We start from the raw sequence: 22,639 nt of genomic DNA on the forward strand, positions 1-22,639 counted from the left end.
GCAGCCTCAAGGCCCACTTGTGGCCCTCTAGGTCCTCAACTATGGCCCTTTGACTGAATCCAAACTTCACAGTGAAGTGATTCAGTCAAAGGGCTGCACTTGAGGACCTACAGGGCCACATGCGTCCTCGAGGCCACAGGCTCCCCACCCCTGATCTAGCCTAAACACCTTTCTCATAGTATCCAATCATGGGATTTATGTTCAATATAATCACACTTACCTTATACCCCAACATTCCCTCCCCTCTTCCTCTTTTATAAGCTCCAAACTTCCCTCATGAGCTAGGAATTGGTTACTTCATATAGCTATAGCCTCATTGCTAAAAGATTCCCATAGCAAGAGCTGTACAGGCACAACTGGAAAAATTCAGAGCCAAATCCATTCCTCCCCTTTAGTTCCCCAGCTGTTGGCCTCAGAGGGTTTTGTCCACCAGGGTAACTGATGGTCAGGTAAGTGCCCTATCTCCTGCCTTTTTGTTCTCATTGGTAGGGAGAGTGAGTTACCCTGGATGAGTAGATAGGAAGGGTTGCAACAGATTTCAGATTTCATTTTCTTTCCCTTAAATCTGTTTCTCTTTCAAACTTCCCTATTACTGTCAAATACAATACCATCCTCCCAGTTTCCCAGGTTCACAATGTGGTGTTATCTTCTTAATTTTTAGCTCCTGACTTTTCTTTCATCTTGCATATTCAGTTGTCAAATTTTGTTGTTTCTACTTCCCCATTTTTACCATCTCTTTCCTCTTATTCACTCACACAGCCACCCGACTAAATTATGTCCCCATCACCTCTCACCTAGACTACTGAAATAGCCTTCCTTCTCATTGGTCTCCATACCTGTAGCAGCAGCCACACTGGTATACCCAGAATGGTTGCTAGCCATCTAGATATAGATCTGCTTTACTAGGAAAGAGAGCTGTTTAGGGGGTGTAGCAGCAAGCACCCCAAGGGTCCTCAGGGTTTGCAGCTACCACAGGTTCTTGGATCTGCTTTGTTAAAGGAAAGCAACTCAAAATGGGTTAACAAGCTTACTTTAATCAGTCAGACATATATCGTTTAGCTTGTTCAGGGGAAAAAGGTCAGCACCCCGAACCTCAAAGTATACAGGCATAATTATCAAGACAGAAACATCAAGTAGACAGATTTCCAAACTGTCCAACCATTACATCCATACCCAGTCAACATCTGGGTTTCCACATTCTGGGTTTTTCAAAGCCGGGGGACTCTCAACAACGGCTTCCCAGAATTCAGATCAAATCACAGAACACTTCTCAAAGTGAGTCCCAAAACAAAGCTACACATCAGGGCTTATATAGCCTTCTCCTGGCTCAGAGAGTGTAACAACCTTATTGACTCACTGGCCAATCAAGAAGTATCTACTGAAAAACAAGCCTCCCTCCCCAGGCTTCAGGTGCACGTTAGCCTAGGGGCAGGGAAGATCTTTAAATCTGCATTTCCATTACAGGGGGTCAACAGTCATTTTTAATTACATTCACTAGTTCAGGGAAAAAGTCAGCACCCTGAACTTCAGAGAAAATACAAGCAGAGAAATAAAGACCAACAGTCTCTGACTGCCTAAATCAACTATATCCTTTACATACATCCCTGGATCGAGAGAGCCTTTACATCTGAGCAGTCAGGGAGCTCTGAACATGTGGCCACTTAGAATCTTGACCAGGGAAACACAAGATCCTTCTCATAAATGAGCCCCCAAAGCAAACTACCAACTCAGAGTATATATACACTTCTCAGAGCCAGAAGGCATCACAACCCTCTTGACTCAGGTGCCTAATTAGAAATTAGCAAAAGGTGTGAAAACCTTCCTTTAAGTAAGCTTTCCTTACTGGGCTCCACCTGAGGCCTATTAATGGGTGGGGAAGATCTTAAATCCCATTAACAGTATAGTACCTCAAGTCTCTTCTCTCCACAATCCATCTACCAATAGCTGCCAAAATGATTTTTAAAAAGCAGAGGCCTGACTACAGCACTCTACTCTTCAAAAAATCTGAATGGCTCCCTATTGATTCTAGAATAAAATATTGTTTAATCTTAATCTCATCCTTTTTAAAATGTCAACTTCTGTATAAATTTTAAAACATGCAGAACTATGAGCCCATTAGTAAATGTATATAATTTATAAATGAATATACAAGCACTGGGGTGAGGGCTCGTTTTTTTTTTTTTTAACTAGTAAGGGAATACAGACAAAAAAGTTTGAAGATCATTAATATAGAATAGTAACACAATAACTGTCATTGATCCCTTATTTCCCTCACTGAGATAAAATAGTGGTAGCTGAGAATCAGTCATTTCAAGAGCTGAAGACTTCAATTCCCTGTGAAGTTTTGACTGATTTGTGACAATCCAAACTGAGGTAAGGATATGTCAATGCAGCAAAAATCCCTTTAGTTAAAACATACAGTAATGAAAAAGGGAAAATTTTCCAAAAAAATTTCCATTCCTGCAAAGAAACTGAAATGGGAGGAGATATATAGATATAAGACTGTACAATCATAGAAAGAAAATTAAGGAAATTTTCAAGTCAAATGTATACAGAATCATGATTTGATTTCTTAAAAAGCCTTTACTTTTTCTCCTACAGTTTTCTTGGTCTTTGTATCTGTTTTGGGGTCAGTGGCTGGAAAAACCTAAAATGGCAACTCTATGAGTTACAATACAATGTAAAAAAATAGTATAATAAAGTTATGCTAAAACATACTAAAAGTCTATTTTTTAGTAAAAAATCCATTTTGTAGAGACCCTAATTATAAATATTGCTTCCTATTACTATTCCTTTTTCTAATATATCTATGCCTAGAAACTACATTTTCACAAACTTAAAAAAACTTAGAGAAAGCCAAAATCCATCTTTCCTTTTATATCCACAAACTTAACTATTAATACTTCAAAAAAACCCAAAACCCAACCCCACCACATTGTTTAAATATGGAAACAATTCTCTCATTATTCATTTTCTTGAAAGAAAAGTATTTGTTGGATGCAGAATAATTAATCACTGTATATAAAAACTTGAATTAATAATAGCCTCATGTCAGTATGAAAAAATGGGACATCATGAAGCTATTGTATTCTCCCACTGTACAGTCTGCCAAGTAATGAATCACAATAAGAAAGGATCCTCTTATTTATGCAGAATTTTTGGTCGACCTGATTGATTTTATATTATGTGTATTTTCAGATACCTTGGCTCAACTACCAATTGACCTGGTTCCTTAGCATCTAAGGTCATACGAAAGTTAGAAAAGTATAAAAAATTCTGAATGAGGCAAGTCAAACCAAGGAGACTTCATGGAACAAGACAGGAAAAGAAACGTAAAAGATTTCTCAATCCATTTAAGGAGTCATAGAATACTGAGTTTGGAAGGGGTCTTAGACGTTAACTAAAGCTCTATAGATACATTACAGTTATCACTTCCACATTGTAGGGGTTAGGGCCCTGAGCCCCCTTCTATCTGGAAAATCTGCAGAAAATTTTTTGGCCCTCTCCTCGTACCAGAGAAGAAGCTTGAATTATTATGGCATTAAAAGATAAAGCATGTTGATATTACACAATACATTACATATATTTTACGCATTTCTGAGTTGCTAAACTTTTTCTGTGCCATCTACTGGCCTTCACGTGTCATCTGTGGCTTCTGCAAAATTCCCCCAAATTTCCCATTTAATTTCATATGCCCCCTTGATATATCAAAACCTCTATGGGAAAAGTCATGATTCGGAAGGGACAACCATACTATTGAAAGGACAGGCTCCTTAACCTGTGGAAACAGAGTCAATGTGAAAGAGACACTTGGGTGTCTAATGGCAGGGAATGAAAACTCGCTGGCACGGGCTTCCATATTTTTCCTCCCAGATGGTGCAATTCCAATAGATAATCTTAATTGTACACTACAAACCACGAAGTGGTATATTAATAAATGCTATACTATATATGTAATATGTAGTATATATATATATATGTATATATACTATACTATACTATAAATACTATCATTGTTATTATGTGTTGAATTATTCTCCAACCAGAGGCTAAATGTAACATCTGTAACAAGTAACATTTTGAAGTCTAATCATTACATCCCTAAAGAATTGGAAGAGAAATAGTAAATATTTTCATTGTCTGCCATTTAATAAGAACTTATTATGTGCCGGTTATTGTGCTGAGCACCGTCATTTTTCTAGAATTTAAGTGCTTTGACTAATCCTTCACTTATAATTAATTCCTTATTCTGTTCTTCCTTGGAACATCAGTCTCATTTTACCTGAACAGAATCGAAGTAATACTTCACCTCTACATTTGTCCATTTTATTTTGCAAATGAATGAATGATTCCTAGTGCTCTTGGGTGGTTATTTCAATGAGAAAAGCAAATAAATGCAGAAATGCATAGCCTAGGGAAGCCATAGCAGGATTCTGCTTTTCCACAGCCTTTTCATGGTTATAGCTTTCATTCTGCAATATTATTACTATGGCTAGAGTGCTTCTGATAGGTCATGTGCCTTGGGCTTCTCTCTCCCAAGTGACCTTGTCTGTGGATGCTAGAAAGGCTTTAATAAGCAAATGACTTGCAGAGTTACATATGTTTTTGGTATAACACGTAGCTTAGGGCCTCCTAAGGTTCTTGATTCCCACAAATTGGGGCAACTTCTGGGGGCTGATCCCAAGAGGATTGATTTCTTTCTTTGTTTCATTATTTCTACTTAGAATCATCCCAGGAAAATCTTTCAATATATTCATAGTAATAGGTTATGTCTAAGTTTCCCCAAATGGTTTCCCCAAATCCCTAACAAGCATTCAGGGTAGCATGTCTAAATCACATATAGGACAACCTGCATTTCACTGCAGAGAAAATGTAAAAGACACAGAAGTCTCACAGGAACCTATTAACAGAAAAAATATAAAACATTAAATAGCCCATCAGTTTCCCCAGGAGGGAAGTGAACTTAGGGGTTGCTGTCAGGCAACCCCGTGAAATTCTGGTTAGTCCAACTCAATACCATTTTGTGGTGTAGTCTTCCCCAGAAGGTGAAGATATTTGGGGGAACTGAACAAGCAATCCCAGTCCCTTTACACCTGTGTTGTCTGATTTACTTGTAGTAACAGTGGAAAGGGGCAAAGTCCACGTCTCTTCCACAGCCCTTTTGTAATGTGGCTTCAAGGGTCACCAAGGCAATCCTTATCATTCTCCAAGAAGCATATAAATAAAAAAAAAACTATTTTTAGAAGACTGGTGCCCAAACTATAAAACTTAGGAACTCTCAAACTTCTCCTCTCTTGAGACTAGTGGGCATATACATGTCTACTTCTGCCATATGCTTCTTCGGGAAGTCTTTCAGTATCCAACTCCTACCATCTCTTGGGACAGGAAAGTCCACTTTCTCAATCCCTCCCCTGCTTGTCAGGCAGCATGCAAGGACATGCATCTCTTATGTGCCTATCCCCTAAGGCACCCATTCTAAGTCCTGAAGCATGAGACAGGTTACCTTCCAAATGGGACCAGACCTGCCCTGTTGCATCTTGGTCTATCTTCTAAAGGCTAAAAGGAAGTACAGGCTGCTTTGTCAGCTTCCTACTATAGACCACAGGGAGACAGATCCTTCTATAATTGTTTGTCTTGCTGAGTCTCAGTAAATCAACTGCCAAGTTTCCTGTGTCTTCTTAGCAAAGTGACAGTTGGCATGCTCACACTCCATGAGTGGGTGACCCTCAACACACTTTCAAACCAAGACTCATGCCCAATAATCTTAATCATGATCATTGGTGAAGTCAAATTAATACAAGATCACCCTTCCAATAATATTTCCATTTGTGACTAGCACCTTTCAGACTTGATAGCAGAAGTTTCGTTTGTCTAACTTATTCCGTAAAGGACTTCAAGTGCCTAATCAAGGTTTTTTAAAATGGTGAAAGCAGTCTTCTCTGTAAGGATCAGGGAACCGAAGAGCTGAAAGAAATGCTAGAAATCACCAAGCCAGATCCCCTCATTTTGTAAATGAAAACAATGTGGTTCAGAGATCTGAAGTGATTTGCCCCAGGGTAAACAGATAATAAAAAGATGGGCACTGAAATCAGATTCTTGGCCTCTAGAATCTAATGCATTTTCCACCAGCACACACTCATTGGGTGAAGAGTCATGTCACAAGCCAAATGTTCTCTTTAAATAGCCTTATTGGCATGCAAAATAAAGCATCTTCTTCATAGGTTCTTTGCAAAACTGATGCCAAACAATGCTAAAAGAACTCTTGAATAACTCGGAGATAATCCCTCCAAAGTTTTCATCATTCTTATTTGCAAAGCAATAATTTTAGAGAATGTGGACCAAGTTCCACCGCCTAAATGGCAGATGATGTATAACTCATCCATTGGGAGCATGAGAAGTGCTTTTTGCTTTTAATGCAAACAAGGATTCTGCTCTGTCTTTTCCTTTCAATTCCAACTTAAGCTTCTACACCCAGATCCTACAGCTAAGGAAGAAAGTTTCATTTCTATTCTCCTAACTACGAGTTTTCCAACCATGTGGCAGATTTTACCATCACCAAAAATACTATGTTTCTACAGATGTTCAAATTGGTTTCGCATTTCTTTTATTGAAGTAATTTTTGTTCTCCTCAAAGCATCACATGCACAGTTTGGGTAACAGAGAAGCTGATGAGTAGGGCAATTTTTAGAGAGACTTACAAGAGGCCATTTGGTTATAAGAATGATAATTATATACAACATGTATATAGTCTTCTACAATTTATAATAACATTTCCCAACAATTCTCCCAAGTCCCATAATTTTAAAGAGACTGAGAAAAGCCCATAAGAATGATAATTACACACCACTATTAGGCCTGTATCCTAAAGAAGTAAAAAAAAAAAAAGGGGGAAAGGACCCACATGTACCCACATGTACAAAAATATTTATAGCAGCTTTATTTGTGGTGATGTAGAATTGGAAATTGAGGGAATGTCCATCAATTGGGGAGTAGCTGAAGTAGTTGTGGAATATGACTTTGATGGAATATTACTGTGTTATAAGAAATGATAAGCAGGCAGATTTCGGAAAAACCTGGAAAGACTTGTATGAACTGATGCAAAGTGAAATGAGCAGAACCAGTAGAACATTGTCCATAGTAACAGGATTACTGTATGATGATCAGCTGTGAATGACTTAGCTATTTCTCAGCAATACAATGATGAAAGACAATTCCAAAAGACTTATAATAAAGAATACCATTCACCTCCAGAGAAACAATTGGTGGAGTCTGGATGAAGATTAAAGCATACCATTTTTCACTTTCTGCATGTTTGTTGGTTTTTTCCCCTTTGGGTCTCTGTTGTCTTTCACAACATGACTAACATGATAATATATGTTGTATGATTGAACACGTATAATCCATATAAAATTGCTTACTATCTCATGGAGGAAAGAGGTGAGAGGTTGAAAGAAAAAAATTTGGAACTCAAAATTTGTTAGAAAAAGTGAATGTTAAAAATTGACTTTACATGTAACAGAAGGAAAATGAAATTTTTTAAAAAGATGATAATTACACCCAACATGTGTATAACCTTCTATAGTTTATATAAACATCTCCCAAAAATTCTTCCAATGATATCTAAGGTAGGCAGTTTCAATATTATTATCTACATTATACATGAGAAAGAGAGGTACTCCAATTTGCCTAAATGAGTAACTATACCTAGTGAGATTTGAACTCACTAAAGTCACTAACTCTAGACTCATTTCTTTCTACCACACCATAGTTGCTTTTTAATTTGTTTAATTCTTGTGACTCTAGGGGTATGTCCATAAAAAGAATGAACAAACATTTCCCAACTTAAACATTCAAATAATTGCTGTCTTACAAATTATTGTGTAATCTTGGGAGAAATTACACCTTTCTGAATAAGGAACTCACCACCTTTTCATGGCAGTCCAATCAATTCACTAGACATTGTGCTAGAAACCAAAGATTCTCAACTTGGGGTCCACTGACCAAGGGATTTATGGAAAGATTTCCTTTACTTGGATAGGAAAAAATTTCATTTTTATTTCAATTTTATTGATTTCCTTTATAATCCTATGCTTTTTATACTATACATTTAAAACTCTTCTGAGAAGAGTTCACCAGAGTGCCAGTGGAGAACATGACACAATAAAGGTTAAGAACCTCTACTATAATAATTTGCCACACAACCTGTGGGGTAGTGGAATGAATGCTAGGTTTTCAGTCAAAGGACCTGGATTTGAATGCTGTTTCTAATACTTAGATCAACCATGTGACTTTGGGAAGTGATTGTTCCTTCTTGATACCTCACCTTTGAAATGAGAGGGTTGGAATAGATAACCTCTAATTTGTGTTAACACAGAATTTAAATGAGAATTTAAGACAGTCTTCACTGTATACTGTTGGCTTGTTTTCTTGTGACTATAGAAGTATATTTGGAATAAAACTGAACAAACATGAGGCAGCTAGGTGAGACAATGCTTGGAGTCAGGAGGACCAGAGTTCAAATCCAACTTCAGACACTTACTAGCTGTAGGACCTTGGGCTAGTCACTTAACCTCTGTCTGCCTCAGTGTACTTAGTTGTAAAATGGAGATGATGATAGCACCTACCTAAGAAAGGTTGTAAAGAGAAAATGAGAGATCATGTTTATAAAGTGTTTTGCAAACTTTAAAGTATTATATATAACAGCTATTACAGCTATTATTATTATTATATGTATCTAAATAGCACTGTCTTACAAAGTAGTCAACTAAGGAGATGGTACTTAATTCTAATGGAGATCCCATTGCTCAGAATATTTTTTTTGTTTTTTCTTTATCTGATTTCATACTTTATTTTCCCCCAATTACATCCAAAAATAATCTTCAACATTTTTTTTTAAATTTTGAGTTCAAAATTCTCTCTCTTCCTCCCTACCCCACTCCTCCATTGATAAAACAAGTGATTTGATATAGGTTATACATGTGCAAACACAGGTAAAACGTAGGTCCTCTTCGAGAATGAAAGACAAACAATAAGAAAGATCACTTCCACATTAGTCATGTTGTGAAAGAAAACACAGACAAGAAAGATCTAAGAAAAATAAATTAAAGAAAAATTCAGACTCTATCCGTTCTTTCTCTGGGGATAGACAGCATTTTTCATCATAAATCCTTTGAAGCTGTCTTGGATCAGTGTATTGCTGAGAACAGCTAAAGCATTCACAGTTAATCATTGTACAATATTGCTGTTACTATGCACAACATTCTCTTGGTTCTGCTCATTTCACTTTACATCAGTTCATGTAAGTCTTTCTGAGAGCATCCAGCTCATCATTTCTTATAACATAATAGTACAGAATATATTTTTTGGGAAACTTTCTTTTGAATAGTTGGCTTAAGCCACTCTCTAAGACTGTTAATTGTGGAGAAGCTGCCAACCTGCATTGATAGAGTTTCCTTACCTGAGAGTTCCATATAGGAAAGAAATCATAGATCCAGACCCTTTCACTTTCTTTTGAACCTTCCTTTAGAACTTCTATCATTGAAGCAAAAAAGTGTTTGCTTACTCTCATTTCCCCAGAATGTTTTACCTGGTTCTCTTCTTTGCCTACTTCACCTCCTATCTGTTCTTATTCTAATCTGATCACATGCTGTATTCCTCCTAATAAAACATATGCTCCTCAAGGACAAGAACCATGTCCTCAAAAAAAAAACCCCAACCAATTTTTATGTCCCTATTATTGTAGAATATTCATTGAATGTGGTTCATTGAAGTTTAAATGATTATTCTCTTTAAAAGAAACTAACATTTATATAATGATTGAAGGTTTACAAATGTTATCTGATTTTATTATCACAACAATCCTGTGAAGTAGGTGCTATTATTATCGCCATTTTACAGAGAAGTAAACTGAGGTAGACAGGTTAATTGACTTGCCCAAGGAGACATATCAAGTTAAATACCTGAGGGAGGCCGGCTCAGAATTCTATCCACTGCACCACCTAGTTGCTTTATGTGCACATCTTTTTCTTTCTTTTTTTCACTAGGCACCAATCTTTATTCTTTGAAAGTGGATTTAATGTTTAGAAAAATAGGCAAAGTTCAATTGGAGCCAAGTCTAGTGAATAAGGTGAAGTTGTCTACAGAGACAATAGAAAGCTAGGCTTGGAGTCAGAAGATCCAAGTTCAACTCTTACCTCTGATACTCAGTGACTGTATGATCTTATATGAGACACTTCTCTGAGACATTATATGATACAATATATGAGATGTCTTCATCTGGAAAATGGAAGTCATAATAAATGGAACACCTAGGTAGCACAGTGAATAAAGCACTGAGTACCTGAGTTCAAATCCGGCCTCAGACACTTAACACAAAAACTAGCCGTGTGACCTTGGGCAAGTCACTTAATCCCAACTGCCCTCCAAAAAGCAAAATAAACGGAACACCTACCTCATAGGGTTGTTGTGGGGTTCAGATGTAAAACACTTTGCAAATCTTAAAGTATTTTGAAATATCACTATTATCAAGTGAAGTAAAAAATAAGACCTGAATATCAAGCAATGAGACTGTCTTGTGTAACTTACAACCTAGCTGAATAAAACCAAACAAAAATGTATATTCCCCTTCCTCTCACATCTCTTCCCTCTTTGGAAAAAAAGTGAAGAAAAGCAAAACCTTTGTAACAAATCTACATAGTCGGACAAAATAAATTCCCAAATTGACCATGTCCCAAAAAAATCCGTAACAACCTGCATCCTCAGTCTATCACTTCAGACAGGAGACAGGTTGCATGTTTCATCATTGGTTGCCTGGGATCATGGTTGCTGGGATCCTTGCTGGTCACTATGTTGATCTGGAGGCATTTTCAAAATATGAATTTTTAAAATGTTTGGTTCAGTGCCCCTGGAATAAATGTATAGCTACCTAAGGCAAACCATTTCAAGGGGCCAATATTCACCAGGATATGCAAGTGGCATCTTATATAGACATACTCAAATCTCATTGCAAACCACGCCCCTGTGTCACACAGAGGTTCCAGTCGATCGGACCCCTCCCCTCCCTTGCACAGATTGTGGCATACAGCACATCTCTCCACACAAAAATGAAAGTCTATGATACAATTATTCAAATATCTATTAAATGTCTCCTATGTACAAGAGCAGGGTGCTGGTTGCAAATTGCATTTTGATAAAGCAGTCATCACCTTCACAGAGTTTCCATGCTAGATTATTTTCTCCCCACAAGACAAGATTCTCATTGTATAATGAAATCATTATGTCCTTATACTATCATAATCCGGGACACAGAAAAACACTACAAAGCAGAGTAACCTGAGAAATTAAATTTCATGTCCCTGGACAAAGTAATTTGTACTTCATGTTGTCTGTGAAATCCAGAAACAAATCTCAGAGATGAATTAACCAGTAGGAAGGAACTCCCTAGGGGGATTAAAAAAAATAGACAAGCACATTTAATAGAGTATTACCAAGTCTACACTATAGAACCTGACAGCTCTCTATGGAAATGACAGTCTGTAAAGAATCTGATTGTGTTATTTAAAAAGAGTGAGCATTTTTAGGCTACATCCTTAATAAACAGGAAGAAGATGCACACAGTACTGGGGAGATAGGGATAACAATAGAGTAGCTTTAAAATCTCATAAACCAAGGAAATATCTAGGTGCAAAGTGAATGAATAAGAATATGGCAATAGGGTCATACTATTCACAGAGGTCTGTAACTGGAATTAGAGAACCAAGTTTGAATATTAGTTCTGTTTTTTGCTGTCCTGTCCTTAAATCCTATAATACCATGACCACCTAACGAATAAGTGGGCTGGAAATGGTTAGCAAGATTGTAGAAGCTGCACAATTACGACAGGTAATAATATTAGTAATGCACAACTCAGATCATATATCTCCACAGGTCAATTGCAATAGCTTAGCCTAGCTATCGAGGTTCATTATTGTCTGGCTCCAATCCCATTTATAGGTTTACCTTGCACTGTTCCTCAGCATACATCATGTGCTCTAACTACACTGATCTTCTTACTAGCTTTAGGTCTGAAATGCCCATCCTCCTCCTCCTATGCCTGACTCCTCCATTATATATCCTACCCATGCTTCAGATTTTACCTCTACAAAGCCTTCCTGGCCAGCAATGGGTGGCCACTGAGAATCAGCTGACTGAATGATTCTTGGATCTCTTTATCCCAAAGTAATCAATCTCTACCTGCTCTTTACCATCATGGTACCTGATCTTGTACCTTAAACACTTTGCATTATAATTAGTTGTGGACCTTTTTAAAAATCTTACTTTTGCACCTTTCTCAGAGCTCTAGAACCCAGCAAAGTGCCTAAAAAGCATTTGTTGCACATAAACAATTAAGATAGTAACAATTTCCCCACCAATAGCATCCCATTGGACTAATCTTACTGGGACAAGATGTGATAGTAATGGTCTTGAACAAGACTTTGTTTCCTAAAACATTTTAAAGACTCACATGAAAATAAAATCTACTGTATTTGGTTCTTAATAGTAAGCAGGGATTGGGAAGGGAGTGGAGTATCCATGGGTCAGTCACCCTGAAACAGCTGTCACAGTAACAAAAAGCAGATGATTAAAAATATTCATAGGCTGATGACCTAAAGGCTAATTGAAAATACACCTAATTAGAAGCTTAGGAAGAAAAATGTCTTCTGTAGATCAAACAGATGTGGAACTAGATTGGAAAACCCCTGCATGACTGAGTGGGAAAATAAAAGAAGCCATTGTAAGGAAAGTATGTGTGTGTGTGTGTGTGTGTGTGTGTGTATCTGTGTCTATGGGTGTATGCACATATATAAATTTTTCCAGAGAAAAAGTGCCAGTATTTGGTACACAGTAAGCCCTTAATAAATGCTTCTAAACTCATTCTCATGAGGTAACAAGTTCACTTTTAATAAGCTATAAGTACAGAAAACGAATGTAACATGAGATTGTGATTGTTCAAGCTCTGGTTCAATTATGCAAACTGCCATTACAAATAGCCACTGTGCTGAAGACTGGTGAAATGCCATGTACCTTGCATCTATACAACAATAAACATTTAGAGAGTGCCAACTATGTGCCAAACACTGTACTAAGTACTTTGCAATTATTATCTCACTTAATCCTCATAACATTTTCCAGTTGCCAAAACCGAGGAAACAGGGAAGGAAAACTTGAATCTTAACAGCTCTCCAAGGCTCACTAAAGCAGATTGGTAACTGTTTTATAAATAGTCTTAGAGAACTGCTTGGGTCCTGGAGAAGTTAAGTGACTTGGACAGGGCCATCCTGCCAGAACGTGTCATAGAGAAGACTCAAACTCAGGTCCTACTGACTTTGAGTAAGATCTGCTATGGTAACTTTTCACTGATATACATATGGTTAGACCTTTTCTTTCCCCCTTCTTATATACTCACTCTTTTATTATTATTATTATGTTGTCATTGACAGAGACAGATATTAGTGGAATGGTACTCCTTCAAGTGGATCAAAACAAATTAAGGTGTTCTCCTCTCTAAACAAACATTCCTGAGGGGACCCACTTTTTGGTTTACATTCTGGGGTTTTTTTTCCTTTGGATTCTCTTCTATTAATCGACAGTGTCCTTCAAATATATTTACTATAGCTTGTGATTTGGCATTCCTAGCCTTTTGTTTCTTTATGCTCAGGTCCCTCTGGACCTCAAAGGGTCCACACATGGGTCCTCCGAAGACTTCATTCTAAGTTTTTACCTGCACGATTGCTAGGTGGTACAGTGGATAGAGGACTGGCCTGGAGTCCAGAGGACTTGAGTTCCAGTTTGACCTCAGACACTTACTAGTTGTGTGACCCTGGGCAAGTCACTTAACTGTTTGCCTCAGTTTCCTCATCTGTAAAATGATCTGGAGAAGGAAATGGCAAACCATTCCAGTATATTTGCCAAGAAAACCTTAAGTGGGACCCTGGAGTATCAGACATGACTGAACAACAACAAGAAAAAGCTAAAAGTAATACAAATAAAGGCAGGTCCCTAGAAAGTGGCACTAACCAGGCAAGAACAGTTAAGTTCTGTAGTGGAGGGAATAAAAGTGACACCCAAGGCACTCAAATTGGGGGTAAAATTTGGTTTTAGCTCCTCACAGGTATGAAGATGAGAGTAAGACTGATGTGGGGGAAGGGCCTCATTCTGTTGGCAAAGAAAAATAGAAGCAGTAAAGGTGATAAAAGTGGGATGGCAGAAGCCCAAGCCGCTGAAAGCATTACAACTCAGTCCTCAATCCTCTATCAATGGCAAGAAAGGATATTTTTCTGATTGACTCTTGGCAGATGGACCAGTCTAGGTCAAACAGCAAAACATAACAATCATCTATCAGAGCTGTTAGCGAAGACATTCTCATTGAGTTCAGCTAATGAAGGGCGTTTAAAACCTCATTGCATGAACATTTTCCCAGAGGCTGGGAAACAAGAGATCATAACATGACCCATTCCTTGATATAAACAAGAGGAGCTATGTAACAATGGTGGCTACAGGTCTCTACTAGTCATATGAATCTCATATCTAGTAAGTGGGATGGAAGAGGGGGAGGAAGAGAAGGTGGAAGAGTGGATGACGTCCTAGCTCAAGATGTATCGGCCCTACCTGGGAGGGAAAAGGTAAAAAGGATAGCAGTAAGAAACCATCTTCAAGGAAAGAAAACCCACCCTTCAGGTGCTTTCTACACACCCAATGAGATCTGAATCAGGAACTAAGAGTATCTATCTATCTGTGCTAGTATGATCTTTATTTTTCTTCTCCCTTATCTTCTGTCCTCAACAGTTGTCCCCTAGACCGAATCATTTTACAGGGCAGAAAATAGGCAATGTGCTGCAATGGATAGAATGTGGATTTGGAACCAGTTTTAGTTTTTAATTTAGTTTTAAATCATAACGCTGCCTGTGTTACTTTACTTAGGTTACTTAACCTCTCTGGGCCTCGTTTGCTTCATCTTTAAAACAGTGGAGAGATTGGGCCAGATGACCACTGAAGTCCCTGCCTTTTGGTGGTGTACAATTGAGAGAGCACTGGACCTTAAGTTAGGAAGACTTGAGTTCAAATCCCCTTTCAGAAACTTGCTAGCTGTGTGATCTCCGTCTAGCTCAATTTCCTTTTCTATATAAAATAGGGATTATCGAGCCCTAACCTCTCTCCTAACCTCAAGTTTTATATCTCCATCTGCTTACTGGACATCCCAAGATAAATGTCCCATAATCATCTCAATATATCTCAGATGAAATTCATTATTTTTCTCTTACACTCTTCCCTCCTCCTACTTTCCCTATTAGAGTTGAAAGTATGACCATTCCGCCAGTTACTCAGGCTCAAAACCTAGGTTTCTTCATAGACTCAATGCTTTATTTTTACCTTTGTAGCATCTCTTATATACCACCACCCTTCTTTCCACTGATAACTGGCATCACTCTAGTCTTGGCCATCACCTCTAGACTACTACAATTTCCTGCTGGTTGGCTGCTCTTCCTCAAGTCTCTCCTCATCCTTTACTCAGCTGTCAAATTAATATCTCTAAGATTCAAGTCCAACCATGCCATCTCCCTATTCAGTCAGCTCCAGAGGCTCCCTTTCACCATGAAGTTCAAATATAAAATCCTGTTTGACTTTTAAATTCCTTCACAAGTTGGCCCCTTCCTAACTTTTCAGTCTTCTTACACCTTATTCCTCTCCACACACTCCATCTGCACAATCCAGTGACAATGGCCTCTTTGCATTTCCTAAAACAAAATGCTTCATCTCCTAACTCAAGACACTTTCTTTTTTCTTTTTTTTTTTTTAATATGGAACGCTTCACGAATTTGCATGTCATCCTTGCACAGGGGCCATGCTAATCTCTGTATTGTTCCAATTTTAGTATATGTACTGCCGAAGCGAGCACAACTCAAGACATTTTCACTGACTATTCCCCATGTTTACAATTCTTTTTCCTTCTCTGCCTCTTGGCTTCCTTAAAGTCAAACCTAAAGTCCTCTCTTCTACCAGAAGACCTATCCTTGAAAGAAATTATCATTAAATACTCAATTGTCAATATTGGAGAGATGCAGAATTTTTTCCCCTTCCTATATCCTCATTCTCTACTTGGTCAAACCAGCCTCTGAAGAATAAATTGGTTAATGAGATTGGATTTAACATTCTCCTCAATCTTGTTTAGTCCCCACCCACCTGGGGAAGCCCACAGTGTTTTCCTCAGGCTTGGGTGGGAGGGTGGATTCTTTGTCTAGATTGCCCAAGGTTGGGAGTGGTCTGGGTATTCAGAGTCATGTCCTTCAGTCCCTCATTAGAATAAGCCCACATTTTATTATGATATTAATTTTCTCATTAATTTTTCACCAGAGTTGATTGTCACTGGTTGGAAACATCCATTCTCCCAAGGGCATCAAGAGGCCCCCCTGAGGGGTCTTTGAGAAAGCCAAATGACCACCTTTTATTATTCATTAACTATAAGTAACAAAATGATTAATTACCCAGAAATCATGTCTCTTGAACTTTTTATACATTCCCCTTTGCACTAGTACCATCCTTCCATTGATGACCTCCAATTTATCTATCTATATGTTGTTTGTGCATAGTTCTTTTCACACTCTCTCCTGAGCTTCTTGGAAGCAGGGACTGTCTTTTGCCTGTCTTAGCAAAATGCTTGGCACATAGTAGACCCTTAATGCATGTTGACTAACTGAATAGAATGCACCTACAGAATTGTTATGTGGATAAGATAACAGTTGTAAAGTGCTACCAAAACCTCAAAGTGCTATATAGTGCTGACTATTATTAATTCAATGTATGATCCTGTTGACCCTGCCAGGTAAATCTGGGTCCCATTGCCAGAAAGGTTCAGAGGCATTAAAGGACCCAAGGACCCTTAAGGACTTTTCTTAAGCTGAGTTAAGACAGAACTGAAAGAACCATTTGGACAATTACTTTAACCCCATGTCACTCTTCTCTTCCTTTTCAAAGCAACTAGGTAGCACAGTGGATAGAGCTCTAGGGCTGGAGTCAGGACTACCTGAGTTCAAATACGGCCTCACACCCTAACTGGTTGTGTGACCTTGGACAAGTCAATAACCTCCATTTGTTTCTGATTCCTTAGTGGTAAAGTAGAGAACAACAGCCACCTCACAGGATTGTTCTAAGGATCAAATGAGGTATTTGTAAAGGGCTTAGCACCGTGTCTGACACATAGTAGGCACTACATATTTATTCCATTCCCAACCACCCTCTTTTTTGACAGCATACTGATGTGCACTCTATGTTTTGTTTCCACTTTCACCAATCGACTGGGCAGAGCTTTTCCTACAACCTTGACATAGAACCGACACATCCCATTCCTGGCAAAATAGAGTTTGCATCTTTTACCAAGCTCCTATAGTAGAACTTAATCAGAATGAAATTAAGTTTCAAGATCTCTTCCTTTCTTGAATTTCAGAAGTGATAGTTGAGTACATTTTTCCCTGTTACAAATTCTAGTTACATAGATACAGAATAGATTGATTGAGAATTGAGGAAGCGTGGGGATTGAATGTTCCTAAATTGGGCTATAAATTGGAAGAACCAATAGTTCAGATATCTTAAACTGAGAGATATAGTTAATAGTCAATAAGCATTCATTAGGCACCTACTATATGATGGGCAGGGTGTTAAGCTCTAGGGATAACACAGAAAGGTTGTTGAGGAGCTTACATTCTACTTAGGCTGTCCCTCTCTCCCTCCCATCTCCCATTTGGCCACCGGATTACCCATGTGGGCTTTCCACACTTACCAGACAGGTAAGCAAATTGCTTTTTCAGCTGGTCTTCAATATCAGCGGCACAGAGGGGAGCGATATCCTGGTGCATGATTTCATCTGAAGAGAAAAGAGAAAACACATACACACACTGTCATTTAATGGAAAACTTTACCTCATCCTCTATAAAATGCCAAGTCCAGATTAGCCAACCACACACAGAGCCATGCATGTCTGAAAACACCTGAGGGTGAGATGTCACGTGTCTGGAAAAAAGGAATTCCAGTTTCCAGCTCAGGGAAACCTTTGTCTCTGAATGATCAGAAGCCATGACTCTAGCATATTCCCAAGACTTTAATTACCGTGTGGGTTATATGTTAAGAAGAGGGACATAGCCATCAGAGAATCAGACTTCAGGACCCTTATCTCTACTCTCAGCAAAAGAAAAGCCTTCCTAAGGATGTATTCTCATTTCCCCTGTCCCCCTCTCCTCTCATTCCTCTCCCTCTCTTATTTTCCCGTCTCTCTTATTCTCTCTCCCTTTCTTATTCTCTATCTTCTCTTATTCTCTACCCCTCTCTCTTATTATTTATTCTCTACTTCTTTCTTATTCTGTCCTCTTATTTTCTACCCCTCCAATCTCTATCTCCTCTAATTCTCTCCCCCCTCTTTTTCACTCCTTTCTTATTCTTTTCCCTCTTATTCTCTACCCCCTTCTCTCTTATTCCCTCCCCTCCCTTTTATTCTCCCCATCTTTCTTATTCTTCCCCTATCTTATTCCTTCTCCATTCTCTTATACCTTCTAACCCCTTCTCTTACTCTCCCCTCTTTTTCTCTTCCCCTTTTTCTTATTCCCTCCCCTTCTCTTATTCTCTTCCCTCATTTTTTCCTCTTTCATTCTCTATCCCCTCTCTCTTATTCTCCACCCACCCTCACCCCCCCCCCATCTCTTCCCACTCCTCCTCTCTGAAATCAGAAAGGAAATTCAGCTGCTGGGGGTTCTATGGGAACTACTTAATTGCTGATTACACACTTTCCCCAGCAGTACCTCACAGAAACAGCTCCTCTTTATCCAACTGTGAAGCAATTCCACAGGCTACATCAAAGCTGAGATTAAGTGAGGCTGTCAGGGGTTAGTTATCTCATTTGATCCTTCCCCACAACACTGTCTAAATTAATAAGATAGATATTATCTTATAAGGCAGATTTCCATGACAGTGATTTTATTTTCCACAGGGAAGAAGAAAGAGTGACTAAATTTTACTAACTCATTAAAACAGGTAAATGAGACAATTCCTTTGAGCAATGACTATGGATCCCCTACTTCTGCAGTTTCTTAGACATGAGGTCTTTTGAGAAGGCCACTTTTTTCACATGATTCAAGGTCAGAAACTTTCATTACCACAATCTGGAAATGTATGTGCCCAGTGAATTAATAACAGCCAAAAAGGATGGACAAATATTAAGCAGCCAGAGGAAAAATATTGACCCTTGCTAAGTGGCTCTCAAGTCAGAGGACCTATGTGGCTATGGGCAAGTCAGGTTAGCCTAAATACAATGGCTCTTGGAGATGCAAGGCACTTCATATCTGTAAAATGAGATAGCTTTTGAGGTCTCCCCCAACTCTAGAATGCTAATCCTATGAATTCAAAGTTTATAGTCAAGGAATTGAGAATTCTTCATTGTGTTTGCCCGGCAAAAGCCTCAAAGCTGGGCTTGCTATGTCTTCTTGGAAATATAGAATTAGAATCTAGAACAAAGGTTTTTAATCTGGAATCAGCAGACTCCTAAGGTCTGTGGAAATATTTCAGCGGGTCTTTGAATTAAAAAAAATACTTTGATAATTGTATGTCAGTATAACTGGGTTCCTTTGCAATCCTAGGTTTATTATGTATTTAAAATCATTATTCTGAGGAAGGACCTATGACTTCACCAGGGGTTGTCATAGGAAATTACATTGAAATTTTAGGGGTTTTGCAGAAGCCTCAGACTTCATGCAAAGGCAAGTAGATGACACAGAAAAAGTTTCAAACCTCAGAAATGTATAAAGTATATGTATAGTATTGTATGATATCAGCAAATTTTATCTTTTGATACCATAATAATTCAGACTTCTTCTCTGGTATGAAGAGAGGATCAAAATTTTTTACATGAATTTTCTAGATCATGGGGACACTTTGCCCCTGACCCCCATGATGTGGAATGGTTAAATGTATTCAGTCATTTTTTAGTCATTTTCAACTCTTCATGACCCCATTTGGGGTTTCCTTGCAAAGATACTGCAGTGGTTTGCCATTTCCTTCTCCAGCTTATTTTACATATGAGGAAACTGAGGCAAACAGGGTTAAATGACTTGCCCAGGGTCACACAGCTAGTGTCTGAAATCGGATTTTAACCCCTTGAGGATGAATCTTCCTGATTCCAAGTCAGCGCTCTATCCAATGGGCCACCTAGCTGCCCTGCACAGGCAGGAGCAGGAATCTATTTCTATCCCACTGATGTAAAGAACATATTGTTGTTCAGTCCTTTCAGTTGTGTCTGACTCTGTGATCCCATCAGGGGTTTTCTTGGCAGAGATACTACAATGGTTTGCCCTTTCCTTCTCCAGCTCCTTTTACAGATAAGGAAACTGAAGCAAACAGGGTTAAGTGACTTGCCCAGGGTCACACAACTAGGAAGTATCTGAGGCCACATTTGAAATCAGGAGGATGAGTCTTCCTTACACCATGCCTGGTATTCTATTCACTATACCACCTAGCTGCACTATCTGTATATACAGTAATTCACATGCAGATCACACCATAAGCAAACTCACTAAAATGGAGCTCAGTTCTTCAAGGACAACCGTCTCATTTTTTTTTATTTGGATCCCCACAGCCTGGAACATTATAGATCCCCTAGGAAATGCTTATGGATTGATTGAAAAATAAAGACAAAATTTTTTTTTTTTAAAGATACCTTGGGGTGTCTAGGTGTCGCAGTGAATAGAGCACCGGCCCTGGAGTCAGGAGGACCTGGGTTTGGATCCGGCCTCAGACACTTAACAAAAAAATCTAGCCATGTGACCCTGGACAAGTCACTTAACCCCAATTGCCCTCCAAAAAAGCAAATAAAAATAAAAAAAGATAGCTTCCAGTTCTAAATCTTATGTAACTGAAAAATTAATAAATTTCTTCTTACTTTGAAAAAGAAAATGTAGGCTCTAAGGGGGAAATTCCCTATCCCAAATCTGGGGTGAAAGTTCTCATTAAAAGCTAAAACCTGACCTCAAAATTAGCAGGTTAAAAATGGAAAAAACCATTTTCAATTTCCTCTTGATTTCAGTTTATGTGATTTCTCTTTGCTATTTCTGCACTCAAAACCACATGCTATACTGCAAATGGGTCTCAAAATGCTTTGTTCTATTGGCACTTCTAGACACAGGCTAAAATGTATTAAAAAGTTTTATGTTATTTAACAATTTTTAATGTTACCTTTTGTTTTAAATGATTTTTATTTCTGAATTTTTCCCTTTCACACACCTAGCAGATTATCCTTTTTTTTTTTTAACAATGACCAAAAAAAATTAGTTTTAAGTTGAAAGGCACACCCTCTCCCCAAGCCTCAGGCCTTTTACCACTCTTATACCCAGAATATTTTAGCCAAGTACTTCTTGATTTCTTTTGGTTCCTATTCATAGGATTTAGAGTTAAAATGACTTGAGAAATAATTTGGTTCAACCCTCTTATTTTACAGATTAGGAAAATTGAGGCTCAGGGAAGTAGTAATTGGCTGCTCAATACCACACATATGGAAAAAGGCAGGGGGAACATCTAAACTCAGCTTTCTTAGACTCCCAGCACTTACTTTCCTATATACCACACCTGAATCTCCAAGGGTCACTGTATTTAAACTAAGGCTGCTGTTCCATTGTACAGTGAGTGTTTGAGAGACAGTAATAATATGGGTCTACTAAATCAACCTTTAGCCATGTAATATGCCTGGCTACCCAGTCCTTTGCAAAATTAGTTTATCAAATAATTTGCACCACAGATATAGTATGTGGCACAGTGGATAGTGTGAGAGTTAAAATATAACATCAGTCATTTACTAGTTGTGTGATCTTGAGCAAGTCACTTAACCTCTGTGTCAATTTCTTCATCCGTAAAATGTAGATGTTGTGATGATTAAATCAGATATTATTTGTAAGCACTTAGTGTCCAGCACATATTAAGTGCCTTATAAACATTAGCTATTTTTTGATGTTCAGTTGTGTCCAAAAGTCCATGAGGCATTTTTTTCTTGGCATAGATGACTGGAGTGGTTTGCTATTTCCTTCCTCAATGTGTCCCCATTTTACAGATGAGGAACTGAGGCAAACAGGGGTTAAGTGGCTTGCCCAGGGTGGCATAGCTAGTGTCTGAAGCCAAATTTGAACTCAGATCTTCCTAATTCTCTATGCTCTATGTATTGTACCACCTAGTTGCCTTTCCTCAAATCTGAAACCAGTTATAGACATTTTTACATTTTCCAAAAAGAGCTGTCAACAGCAAGATGGACTTTAAAAAATATATATATTACTTTGGCAAGTAATCCTTTATTGTGATAGCAAGCTATGCTAAGTACATTAAGGGGATGACTTTTATCATTTATCATTGTAATTTAAATCACCTTTCCTATGTTTGCCCCATAGTTGAGAATAATTCAACAATCTGAAACATTTTAAAAACGATAAAACAATACCCAAATATTACTAAAAGGATGCTAGTTCAACATATTCAACTTCTGCAGTCAGAAAGTTTAGAGTGAAAAACCATTTTGAGTAGGTTTGAAAGAAATGAGGAATCTGAGTTTTTAAGGTATTTTTTTTTCTTTTAAGATACT

The 22,639-nt window shown here is 38.2% G+C and overlaps 1 protein-coding gene and 1 non-coding gene across 6 annotated transcripts in view; both read right to left on the reverse strand.

The window, feature by feature from the left end:
* Positions 1–22,639, reverse strand: part of MCF2L (MCF.2 cell line derived transforming sequence like) — a 386,575-nt gene that overhangs the window by 128,069 nt on the left and 235,867 nt on the right. For all 5 annotated transcript variants that reach the window (XM_069094090.1, XM_069094093.1, XM_069094091.1 and 2 more), the window contains one exon: positions 17,813–17,896. In XM_069094090.1, the coding sequence (XP_068950191.1) occupies positions 17,813–17,896 (84 nt within the window). The remainder of the gene's footprint in view (positions 1–17,812; positions 17,897–22,639) is intronic.
* LOC138165799 (U6 spliceosomal RNA) lies at positions 15,831–15,934 on the reverse strand. The gene has a single exon (XR_011169464.1). It is a non-coding gene; the product is annotated as a U6 spliceosomal RNA (small nuclear RNA).

This window comes from Petaurus breviceps, unplaced genomic scaffold (genome assembly GCF_028583685.1).
Source record: "Petaurus breviceps papuanus isolate PSGF00001 unplaced genomic scaffold, PetGlider_PUasm1.0 214, whole genome shotgun sequence".
Lineage (NCBI taxonomy): Eukaryota > Metazoa > Chordata > Mammalia > Diprotodontia > Petauridae > Petaurus > Petaurus breviceps.